This window comes from Benincasa hispida, chromosome 7 (genome assembly GCF_027475165.1).
Source record: "Benincasa hispida cultivar pf3 chromosome 7, pf3_genome.v1.1, whole genome shotgun sequence".
In the NCBI taxonomy this organism is placed as follows: domain Eukaryota; kingdom Viridiplantae; phylum Streptophyta; class Magnoliopsida; order Cucurbitales; family Cucurbitaceae; genus Benincasa; species Benincasa hispida.
Genome location: NC_143484.1, coordinates 49,811,596 through 49,823,967, shown reverse-complemented (window position 1 = coordinate 49,823,967; position 12,372 = coordinate 49,811,596). Strand labels below are relative to the sequence as shown.

The 12,372-nt window shown below is 33.8% G+C and overlaps 2 protein-coding genes across 2 annotated transcripts; one reads left to right on the top strand and one right to left on the bottom strand.

The window, feature by feature from the left end:
- Window positions 1-1,565: 1,565 nt before the first annotated feature.
- On the bottom strand, window positions 1,566-2,408 carry LOC150035221 (uncharacterized). The gene has a single exon (XM_090315272.1). The coding sequence runs from the start codon at window positions 2,406-2,408 to the stop codon at window positions 1,566-1,568; it is 843 nt and encodes a 280-aa protein (XP_090171398.1).
- Window positions 2,409-11,235: 8,827 nt separating this feature from the next.
- Window positions 11,236-11,706, top strand: LOC120082132 (VQ motif-containing protein 8, chloroplastic). Its single transcript, XM_039037374.2, has one exon. The coding sequence runs from the start codon at window positions 11,236-11,238 to the stop codon at window positions 11,704-11,706; it is 471 nt and encodes a 156-aa protein (XP_038893302.1).
- The last annotated feature ends 666 nt before the right edge of the window (window positions 11,707-12,372 follow it).

The following is a 12,372-nucleotide window of genomic DNA, read 5'->3' as shown; positions in this document are numbered from 1 at the left end:
TTTCATTCGTGGTCTCCCCCCTAAAGATGACTAAGGGGAAAGAACGGTTTATCTTCAAAGAACGTGACATCTATAGTGACAAAATATTTTCTAGAAGATGGATGAAAGCATTTATAGCCTCACTGATGAAGGGTATACCCGATAAACACACTTTTTTTAGCTCGTGGAGCAAACTTAGTCCAGTGTGGATCATGAGTATGAACAAAGGCTGTACACCCAAACACATGAAGAGGAACCTCAAGAATAAGATGGGTAGACTGATAGGACTCTTTGAAGCACTCAAGAGGGGTTTAAAACTTTAGAACTCGTGAAGGCATTCTATTAATTAGATGAGCTGCGGTAAGAACCGTATCTCCCCACAGGTACGAAGGGAGAGACACTGGAATTATCAAGGAACGAGCAACTTCAATGAGATGGCGATTTTTCCGTTCAACCACCCCATTTTGTTGTGGAGTATATGCATACGAGTTTTGATGGATGATCCCTTTTGACACTATGAATTCCTAGAAAGTGTGGTTGACAAACTCACGACCATTGTCACTCCAAAGAATGGAAATCTTTGTGTTGAACTGTGTTAATACAGTGGTATAGAACTGTTTGAAGGTAGATAAAACCTCGAACTTATTAGGAAGGAGATATACCCATGTAAGTCGGGTATGGTCATCGATGAAAGTTACAAACCACCGTTTACCAGACAGGGTAGAGATGCCTTAGGGACCCCAAACATCACTGTGGACCAGGTGAAAAGACTGGGTAGGTTTATAGGGCTAAGAAACAAACGACACGCAAGGTTGTTTAGCACGTATACAGACATCACAAGATAATGAAGAAACATTCACATTATGGAATAAATGAGGAAATAAATATCGCATATATTGAAAACTAGGATGTCCAAGACGAAAATGCCACAATAAATGATTTGTTTCAGACATAGTAAACGAAGATAAAAGACTAGTCCTAAACAAGCTTCTAGAGGAAGCATCTGCAGAAAGGAAATATAGGCCTCTATCATATCGGGCAGTGCCAATCGTCTTCCCCGAGCTCAAGTTCTGAAACAAATCAATATCTAGTGAGAAGACAACTATACAGTTCAAATCTTTTGTTATTTTGCTTATTGATAATAAGTTGTAAGAAATTTTGGGCACATGTAAGACATTTTGCATAGTTAATCCTTGAAATAGTGACAGTCTGCCTTTTCCAGCAACAAGAGCAAAGGACCCATCCGCAATTCAAATCCTCTCATTTCCAACGCTTGGACAGTATGAGAGAAACTGGTCGGATGAGCCAGTCAAGTGATCGGTCGCTCCTGAATCTAGAATCCATAACTCATTCCCTTCAACAAGGAAACTAAAAGATTGAGGGTTACCTGATTGAGCAACTGTTCCGATCCCTATGGTACTTGAATCACTAGGATTGGTCACTAGAGGCTGTGTCTGAGATTGTGCAACCCCCTCAACTGATTCACCCATTAGAGCACGCCCAGATTTTGACTTATCATTTGGAGGGCGATGTTTACCATTTGGAGGGCGACCATGCAATTTCTAGCACTGGTCCTTCGTGTGCCACTATTTTTTGCAATGCTCATATACTGGAGGTGTTTTACTATTCTGCTTGTCACCATCAGCTCCAGCGGACTTTACCCCGAAGGCAGCTGACTCTACAGTGGTAAAACTCAGCACGTTCATTGCACTCGATCTATCTTCTTCCAATCTAACCTCTGAACAGATCTCCATGAGAGACGGAATTGGTTTCTGCCCTAGTATTCGACTACGAACTGTATCAAATTTGGGGTGCAGCCCGACAAGAAAATCATACACACGCTTAACCTCTTCTATCTTGGAGTATTGAATTCCATCTTGTGGGCAGTTCCAGATGATCTCCCGATATAGATCCATTTCTTGCCATAACAACGACATCTTGCTGAAGTATGACATTACATCCATGCTCTCTTGTTTGAATTTGTGAACCTGTTTACGTAGAGTATACAGGCGGGATGCATTCTGACGCCTCGAATATAACCATCGGACTGCATCCCAAATATCTCGGGCAGTGGCTGAATAGAGTAAAGGTTTCCCGATTTGTGGTTCCATGACACTGATTAACATTGAGCAGAGCAAAGAATCCTCTACCTTCCAGACACGCTCTTGAGGATCCCCAGGATTCGGTCGTGGTATCTCTCTAGCCAAATATCCAAACTTATGGCGTCCCTCAAGAATCATTTTAATTGTTTGGGACCAAGAGAAGTAATTTTGCCCATTCAACTTCTCTCCCGTGATCATTCCTGCAGAATTTCCAATTGTTCCAGATAAAAAATTAGAAGTTGGAAGAGTAGGAAACATTGATACCGGATTTTCTGAATACATCGGGGAAGAATCATAGCCATTCAATCTGGCTCCAAGGGCGGCCATCTATTGCTGGAGACTAATTAATTATTGTTAGAGTTCCCCATGAGATTCAGATCTGGAACTTTTCTGTCTAAAACCATGGGATTTTCTTCAATGGAATCACCCATTTGAAACTGGGGCTAAACTGGATACACATGAGGAAGAAGCTGTCCACCATGGTACTATGAAGAAGCTACTGTCGGAAGTCCACCGGCGGCAAAGTTTGGCAACCCGTGACCGGCGCTGCTCCCAGACGGCTGTGATAGTAGGTAACGGACAGAAGGCTCGACAATCGACTGCGAGGTTGAAGAAATCGTGCCAATCTGACCCGACCCGACAGTTGGAGCAAACCCACGACCGTCTGATGCAGCTTCAGTTCTGTGCGACACTGAGGTACCAATCGGCTGTAAATCGATCGCATACGCCAGCTGGAAGACGTGTGAAGCTGAGACGGTCAAGGTACCGATCGGCTGTAAATCGATCGTATGCACCGGCTGGGGGACGTGCGAAGCTGAGACGGTTGCGTGCGAAGTCGAGGGTCCGATCGATTGTGACCTGTTCACGTGCGCCGGCTGGAGAGCATGACCTTCCTCGATGGTGTTCGGCTGGAACGGCTGAGTCTGGAAGCTAATTGGCACGCCGGCTGGAGCAAACCCACCACCTGCTATTCGGCTCGCTGGCTCGATCTGTTCAGCTGAGCCACTTAGGATAATGGTTCGGAGATAGCGGTCAACTGCTGCTTGAATCACAACCTCATTAGTCAGCGTACCTTCACCTATCAAGTTTGATGACTGAGTTTCTTCTATCGGGGCTAGGGTTTCATCACCTTGCTCTGATACCATATTGAAATAGAAGAAAAGAAGGCAATACAAGGAGTTTATGTGGAAAACCCTAATTCAGGGAAGAAAAACCACGGTAGAAAAAGGACTTATTATTTAATGTCATACCTACAATAGACCCAACCTCAGATATAAATAGAATGAGGTGAAACCCTAATTTAGCAAATATAGCATAAATTACAAAAATGGCCTTAGGGCTAATTCAACGTATTTCAACAGTAAGCTTGAACACACTCACAAGATTTTTGGTAATATTAGGCACACACAAAATATGTTTCAAATTCAGCTTACTATTACCATTCAAAAGATAGGTATCACCTATATGCGAGATTCTAAGATTATCACCATTTGCAATGACAATCGAATCCTTACCTCCATATTCATTCGGATTCCCTAGATTGGTGTAGTCAGTTGTCACATGGCTTGAGCCACCACTATCGGCATACCAGCTTGGATCAGTGAGGGTTTCAGGGTCTGCCATGAAAGGTTGGGGAGTATGAGAAGCAACAAGAGCAGACTGACTATGTGGGGGTCCCTTGTTTTGTTGTTGGCTGGTGTTACCTCCTTTGCTTTGTGAGAAATTTGGTGGTGCCAACTCTTTTTATAACGCCCATAATAGTAGTATGCAGTATGATCGAGTCGACCACACACTTGACAGGTTGGTTTGTTGCCTCTTCCTCTGCCTCGACCTCTGTTACTACTATTCCCTCTCTGATTTCCACTTGGACTATTGTTGTTGCTGCCTTAAGGCCTTTGATTCGAATTGATAGAGGAGCCTCTGCTGTTAGCCATGTTGACAGTGGCATTGTGACTGAATCCTGTTGACACTTTGTGCACAGCTTGATGATCTAAACGTTTTTCAAAAAGAAGCAACTATGACTGCATATCCAACCAGGACACATCCATTTTACTTTAAATGGTAGCCACCACTACATTGTATTCCTCATCCAACCCTTGAAGCACCTGTGACACCAAAGCCCTAGTAGAGACTGAACTACTAGCATGTTCAAGATTTTCAGAGTTATTTTTCATGATTCTTAAGTACTCTTCCATTTTCAAGTTACCTTTGCGAGTAGATTGAAAGACTTACCTGAGGTAATCTTCTTCAGTGTGCGATTGAACTCCAAAAAGTTGGTTGATGCTGTCCCATAATGCCCTGGCACTCTCACACCTCATGACTTGAACTGCAACTTCAGGGGTCATCAAGTTGTACAGCCACCCAAGTAGTAGCTGATCAACCGCCATCCAGGCTTCATACTGAGGATTCATCTCAATGATCAAAGTGGAACTCGAGCCCCCTACACTTCCACTTGAGCCTCCATCAGATGTGGAAGCTCTGGCAACAACTTCGCCGAACAACGCAGCTTCTGTGGCAATCGCCTCTCCACCTGCAGAAGGCTGAAGATACATTGGAGGACATGGTTTTTGGCCGGTGAGATGGCTTTCAAGTCTATAGCTCCTCAAGATCGGTAGAGCAAGATTCTTCCACAATAAGAAGTTGCTCCGATCGAGTTTTATCGAAGTAATTTGGTTAAGGAGTTGGTTCAATGGAGGGCTGCTAAACACAGTATTTGAGGGGTTCAAAAAAGAGCTGCCATTGGGGTTGGCGTTGGCCATAATAAAAGCTCTAATACCAAGTTAACGTAAAAAAGGAAATGAAGAGACATAAAATGAAAAGGCAGGGGAGCTCAAACGACAACCTGCAGAATTAATTTTCTCACTTGATATATTCAATCAAATCCCTTACATTTAAATATACAAACCCAAGGACAAAAGGGCAAAATAATAAATGAATAAAGAATAATTTGTGTACTGGTGTAAGCAATCTGTAGGTGATCCTTAGACCAATCATAAAGCATCCTAACAAATCCTGTTGAGTGGGAATCACTATTAATTGTAATCCTATGTGGCTCTACTGTTATATTTGCTTTGCTGACGTGGACTTTTTCTTTCTTCTCCTCAATATTATTGAGGTCTATTGTAAAATTTGAAAGATTATATATATATATATATATTCGTTTAAAAAGAATGGTAGAATTGTGAAACTTTTCTTTTCAAATTTTTTTAGAAAGGAAAAAAAAAAGTGTAGAAACGTGGTCGATGATGTACGAAACTTGTGTAATAAAAAAATGGGATGGCGTGGAAGCATATTGTAAATTTCAAACATTTAAACGTAACTTGTTATTTATTAATGTAGTTCATTTTCATTCTTTACGACCTCTTTTAGTTATTAGGCGTTCACATTCACTAAAGTTGAATACTGTATTAAATCGTACATATTTAAATTCCTAGAAAATTTGAAAAAGAAAATTATGTCGATTTCTCGGAATCTCCTTCCTTAAACAACATTTTATTTCTAATTACCGGGAGTTGACATTTTAATTTTTCAAACCTTTTTATTATTTTTTTAAATTTCTCGGAAGCTATTTATTCATTTATTTATTTTGCTTGGTGTCAAGTAATCCACGCATCATTTTTCAGTAGTTTTTTTTTTTTCAGTTAGCTTAGCTGCATTTGACTTTTCTTATATATATAATTGCATGAAAAGTGTTTAGTTTCAAATACTCCTTACTATATATTATTCAAATTTTTATTGTCAAATTCAATTTCGTAAACTATTCATCATTCTCTCCCTCTCTCTCTCTCTTTTTAAAAAATTATAGGAAAAAATAACACTTTTAATTCTTAAATTAAAAATGTTACACTTGTCTTTTACACTTGTTCATTTTCATTTGATTCTTAAGAGTTAATATGAAGAAGACCCAACAATAAAAATTAATATAAAATATAGAGAAAATAATATTGTGTAGTGGTTTGAACACACGATCCTCGTAGACCATATGCTTTCTACTATCTTAAATCACCAATCAACAAATGACCTAAAAACTTAAATTGATGATGGAAACTTAGAAAGTATATTTAATATGATATCATCTAATATAATTAAAAAATTCACAATAATTATATTAAATTAATTAATGGAAAGTTAATATTAAATAACAAAAGTGATCATTAATGAAAATCTAAGGATAAAAGATCTAAGGATAAAAGAGTAAAATTTTGAAACATAAATATCAAATATGAACTAAACTCTCTTAAAAAAAGAAACTAAACTTAAAATTCAAAAGAAAAAAAAATGTAACATTTTGAAAGCAGTGAACTATTTTATTTTGAGTTCTAAAATTATGGAGTGGAAATTAATTATTAGTTTTTCATGACTGTACGTATTAGCTTATTCATAAACTTTGTGATTTAATTTTGAGATAAAAGATGCATGATTAAAATTTGTTGGGAGTGACGACAAAAAGGGCATTTATATATGCTTCGGTTGCCATTGTCGGATTACGAAAAATAAGATTAAAGATAGATATAAAAATTATTGGAACAAAAACTTTCTCATTTGGGTTGTTCCTTTGAAAGTCAACCAAATGCGTGTTTGACCAAAGTTTATTTTATTATATTTGGAAAACGACCCCGATTTAATCTCGTTCATTGTTTTTGTGCAAACATTCAATCAATTATTTATTTATATGGACTTCCTTCAAATTTATAATTAATCATTTGAACTAATTAAATGATCTATTATCCAATACTTTGGATATTTTTAGCCGCCGTATAAAATGTAGTTTTGATTAAGGAATTCAAGGTTGATTTTTACGAAATTAGTATGAAGATCTAATTTAGTTTTATAATATATGGTAAAAACAATGCCTAAAAATATTGGTAAAAACAATCCATCCTATTTTATATTTTGAAATTATGTTTTATTTTCTTAAAATGACTGCCAAACAAAACTTATTGATGTGACAACCAGTGTATAAGAAATAAAAAAGAAATGTTACAATATTAACAGTTCAATAATTTCAACTTTCCCACTCAATTTAACTAAAAAAATATGTATTCCACGTCATTTACAACATGATTCAAATAATCAATTTTCATACCATTGTCATGCTAATTTATGTTTGAAACTAACACCAAAGTTTTGAGGGATTGATAATAATCTAACACATAAACAACAATGACGATGTTAATAGATGTTTTAAAAAATTTCATTTTCAATTGGTAAAATTAAGGAAAATATCAATTTATACCTTTAAAGTTTAGAGAAAATATCAATTTAAATCCAAAATTTTTGTTAATGTATCAATTTACCCCCTTCATTACGTTTCGTTTGGAAAATTTTCGTGTGACATTTATATTGTATCAATTAAAGCACTAAACTTTCATATATAAATTAATCTAGACTTTTAAGTTGGAATTTTCTTTGAAAATCGTATATTTTGTAAAACTAATATTTGAAGAAGCCTACACATGTTTGAAAATTAATGCATGGATGATTTTCAAAAGTAATCGTAATGGAAGGCTTAAATTGATTGACTCATAAAAATTTGAGAATTCATTTGACTCAAATCATAAGTTTCAAAAGATATTTATCAAACAAAATCTAAAAAGGTGCAAATAGATGCATTTACAAAAGTTCAATATTTAAATTAATACAATTATTAGTTTAGGGTTTAAATCGGTACAGTTCCCAAGTTTAAGGGTAAAAATTAATACTTGTCCTAAAAATTAGATAACCACGTGATTGATGCTTCTTACATTTTAATATATTTCTTAGCAACTTAGATAATATAGCTACAAGTTCAGAGTTTTAATTGATATAACCTTTAACGTTCTATCTTTTTTTAAAAGAAACAACATCGTTACGTTAGCTTCTGACTTGTTGTTAAATAATTATAAGAAGAACGAAAAGAAAAAGGAAATAAAGGAGTTTAAATAAAATAAAGAGTTTGCATGGCAAACGACCAATAATAGATATATATTGTAATTTATCATGGAAAAAGATGGCGTCCTGCCAAAAAAAAAGAAAAAGGAAAAAGGAAAAAAAAAAAAAAAAAAAAAAAAAAAGACAGTTAAAACAAAAAGGGGTCTTTGAACGTAGTGACCAAATTGCCTACATTGTATAATTTTCTTCTAAAAGGACTGCGTGCTTAAAAACACACGTTTTCAGGTTACTTAACCAGGAAAAAAAAATGTAATTTTTTGGGGAAAAAAATTAATTGAACCGTCATTTCATTAAAATAACTCCATGTTTCAAGCATTATTTATATTTAGGTCTTTTTAATAAAACCAAAATGTTGAATACTTTATACGATTCACATATTTTAATTTATAGAATAATAAACGAGAAAAGAGGTGGGAATGAATCATCATATTACAAGAACCTAGTATTATCCTTTGCAAAGAAAACCTAGGATTATGAAATTTCCCACTATATACTATTGTGTTGGAAAGTAAAAATAAGAGACAGAGGCATCGCAATTTTGAAGATTATATGGTCAATAAAGTACAGTGTGTAATGTTTGTTTTATTTATTTAATTTTGTATGATGTCTATTGTCACTATGTACGTTGTATCAATCTAATAAAATTGTAAACCCCACTTGAATGATTAAATTATAAACTGATAATTAAAACGGATAAATGTCATAATTGACTATCCGCCGGCTCCGCCGTCGTTGGTCAACGGAAAGTCCCTCAAATTGTTTCTCTAATATTTCTAATCGCAACCACACGTTCATGTCTCTACTCTTATGTCCTTATGTTATTATCATTATTTGCCTACTGGATTTACATTAATAAATTTAAAAATCATTTTCAGTTTGAACACTATACTTTTGATGGATTAATTTTGTTTATGTTTAGTTGAAGTCTATATTTTTCTATAATTATACAAATGAGAAATATGATTAGGGACGGATCTAGAGTTAGACCATTGGAAGGGTCATATTTTGATCGATTGTTGGTCTCTAAACTTTAGAAAAATAGTAATTTTGGTTTACAACTTTTATAGACATCTAATTTGATCTATAAGCTTTTAAAATATATATATATTAATTCTCATTTGAGAACTTTATGAATTTTAGATTAATGAATTTGTTTTATGACCATTTAAAATAGATATAGTCAAATTCTAAAATCAAATAGAAATTTGTAAAAATTACTTTTTAATTTACAAATTTTGGCTTGGGTTTTAAAACCATCCCTAAAATGTAAGCAACAAAATAAAGAAATTAATAGAGCAAAGTAGTACTTGGTAGGAGTGTTCATGGGTTGAGTTAGGTTGGGTTGAAAGACTTTTTGGAACCCAATTGTTCAATCCAAATAACTTCTATTAAAAAAGAATCCAACCCAACCAATATTTAGGTTGGGTTGGTTCGGGTTAATCATTTATTTAAAATTTTATTCTAAAAAAAATAAAATGTAAATATGTAACATTCTAATTTAATTATTTTCATATATTAAATTAAGATTAACAACTTAATTTCAAAATATATATTGAAATTTTTCTTTCTGAATTGCAAAGAAATTACTTTTAAGAGTTGCTGAAAAATAAATTGTTAAAAAAATATTGAAATTAAATAAAATTAAAATAAATATATGTATAAATAATTATGTTATAAGTAAAAAAATATATATATACTTTAAAGTTAATAATACATTTGGATTGGTTTGGATTGGTTTGAGTTATATTATGTAAACCCATGAATCAACCCAACCCATAAAGTTTTCATTTATTTGAACCAAACCCAATCCAAATGAGTTGATAACTCAACCCAAACCGCACGGGTTGGGTTAAATTGATCAGTTTTTTCAGATCATTAGATTTTTTGAATACCCCTAATAATTAAAAATAAAAATCAAATCATTATGAAACGGCCTTAGTTTTTGAGTGAATTATTAATGCGCATATATATAAAATTAATCATCAACAACGAAATAAATATGACAACCAAATATAGTTATTTAAATAAGAAAAATTCAAGATTTTCATGACGTGAGCATCTAGATTATTGCGTTTGTTTTGCGGCAATGTAACATGTTTGGGCATCCTAAGATGTCCTTAAGGAGGGCATCTTGAGAATTTAGACGCCCTCCTAAATCATGGGTTTTCAGGATTATGTGTTGAGAGCATTCCTTTTTATTTTTTTAACCCTTCTTTTTTTTAAAACAACTTAATCACTTTTATTTATTTTCATTTTATAATTAAAATAAATATTACGAAGGATGTATTTTACTTTTTTGGTTATATAGTAGTTATTTTTTTGTTTAAAAAGATATTTCTACAAAACAAATATGGTTATTTAAGAATGTTAGACATGCAATTCCAAATTTCTATAATTTCGGGTATATAAAGATCATTCCAATTATCTACGTTCTCAAAAAAAAAAAAAAAAAACTTCCTAATGGTCATATTGTGGAAGTCTTTTTCATCCTAAATAAGAGAGGAAAATAATATCCAAACCATACATTATAAATTGATAAGTATGTATTAAGGATGTCTAACCTAATTTATACTCAAGACATAGACAAGCTAGGGTGTTATCTTTTTTACCCTAAATTGAACAAATGCGTACTTTAGCTTTAGTTTACAAAAGATTAACATTTGTATGAATAAACTTTGTGGTAAAAGGCAACGAAGAAAATCATATTAGTAAAAACAGAAGAAAACTATTTCCACTAGCCAACCATAGAAAAATTAATTAATTATATTTCAAAAAGTTAAACCAACCAAGTAGATTAGTTTGAATAAATTAAAGAATTACACAACTTTTCAATCTCCAAATCAAACCATTATAAAATGAAGTTTCACATGGAAACATCTCTCAATTTGATTCCATCGATTAAAACTAAACTATTGCCCAAATTGTATTTTTATAATTAATAAATATTTTTTTAAAAAAAAAAACCAAGCATTTTATTATAATAATTCATAGATGAACGTCAACGGTCAGAAATCCCTGCCCTTCATTTCACTCCCTTTCTTCAACAATATCTGCCCCCACACATACATTACAAATTAAAAATTTCCCTATATATATTCATATTCCCCCATCTCTCTCTAACAAATTAACCACTTTTTTCCCTCTTTTAATTTTAATTAACTTCACTTCCAATTAAATTACCAATCTCAAAATCCTCTTTTAATTGCTAGTTAATTCCTCCACCATGAGCCCACCTAAATCCTGTGAAATCAATGGCCCTCGCCCCTCCCCTCTCTTAATCCACAAAGATTCTCGTTTTATTCGTAAGCCTCAGCTCCGGCAGCCGGTCATCATTTACACCCATTCCCCCAAAATCATCCATACCCAGCCTAAGGATTTCATGGCCTTGGTTCAACGCCTCACCGGCTTCAACCCACCGCCGCCCCCGCCGCCGTCTAATGCCTTGTCGTTATCGTTTTCAGAGAGAAATTTTAACGACAATGATTCTTCGTCGGGTCTGACGACGGAGGAGGAGATCAATGAATGTGGGGATCAGAAACAGAGTGTGGTTTTGAAACAATTAGTGCAGAGGCAGAGTAATTCTTCCCTTCTTAGATATTCTTCTGATGTTACGACGCCGTTTTCCTCCCCTGCTTTGATTAATTCCTTGTCCCCTTCTTTCATGGAGTTTCTTAAAGCCCTCCCTGAATTTTAAATCATCTTCATTTCCAACCGTTTTTTCTTTTCTGGGAATTTAATCTTATTCCTTCTTCTCTGTTCTTTACATCATTCTTAGTGTATTCTACTTCCGTTCGAAATTACAGATTGTATAATTTGTGAATTACTTATATAATAATTCAATTCATTCTTTTCCATATATATGAACCCTTTGATTTTTATCATTATCTTTTAATTCAGTTATTTGTGATTGAAGATTTGATGATGGGGGTTGAGTTTTATTGCGTTCCTCTATATTTGGTGGTCAATTATGTAAGGCTTATTATTTATTTCTTACTTGATTGTTGGCTATCTCATGAAGATCGACTATCCATCCTAATCTAATTAATTTCTTCGGATTAAGTGATCAAGTTTAAAAGTCAACTTGGGTAAATTTATAGGCCAAGTTTTCTTAAACTTTTTTTTTTTTTTTTTTTTTTAACATAACATATATCATCATTCTTTAAAAGTTGAAATATTACTTAACCTTTGATAAATATTTTATTACTACTTTTAGAGTATTGAAATTTAACTGCCTAGAAGGAGAGAGCAGTTCTTTAATAGACATCTCTAGAGTTAAATAACTTAAAAGAGCAATACCTAGATATTCCCTTTTCTATACATACACAAAAAATATATTTTATTTTATTATTTTCTTTTTGAC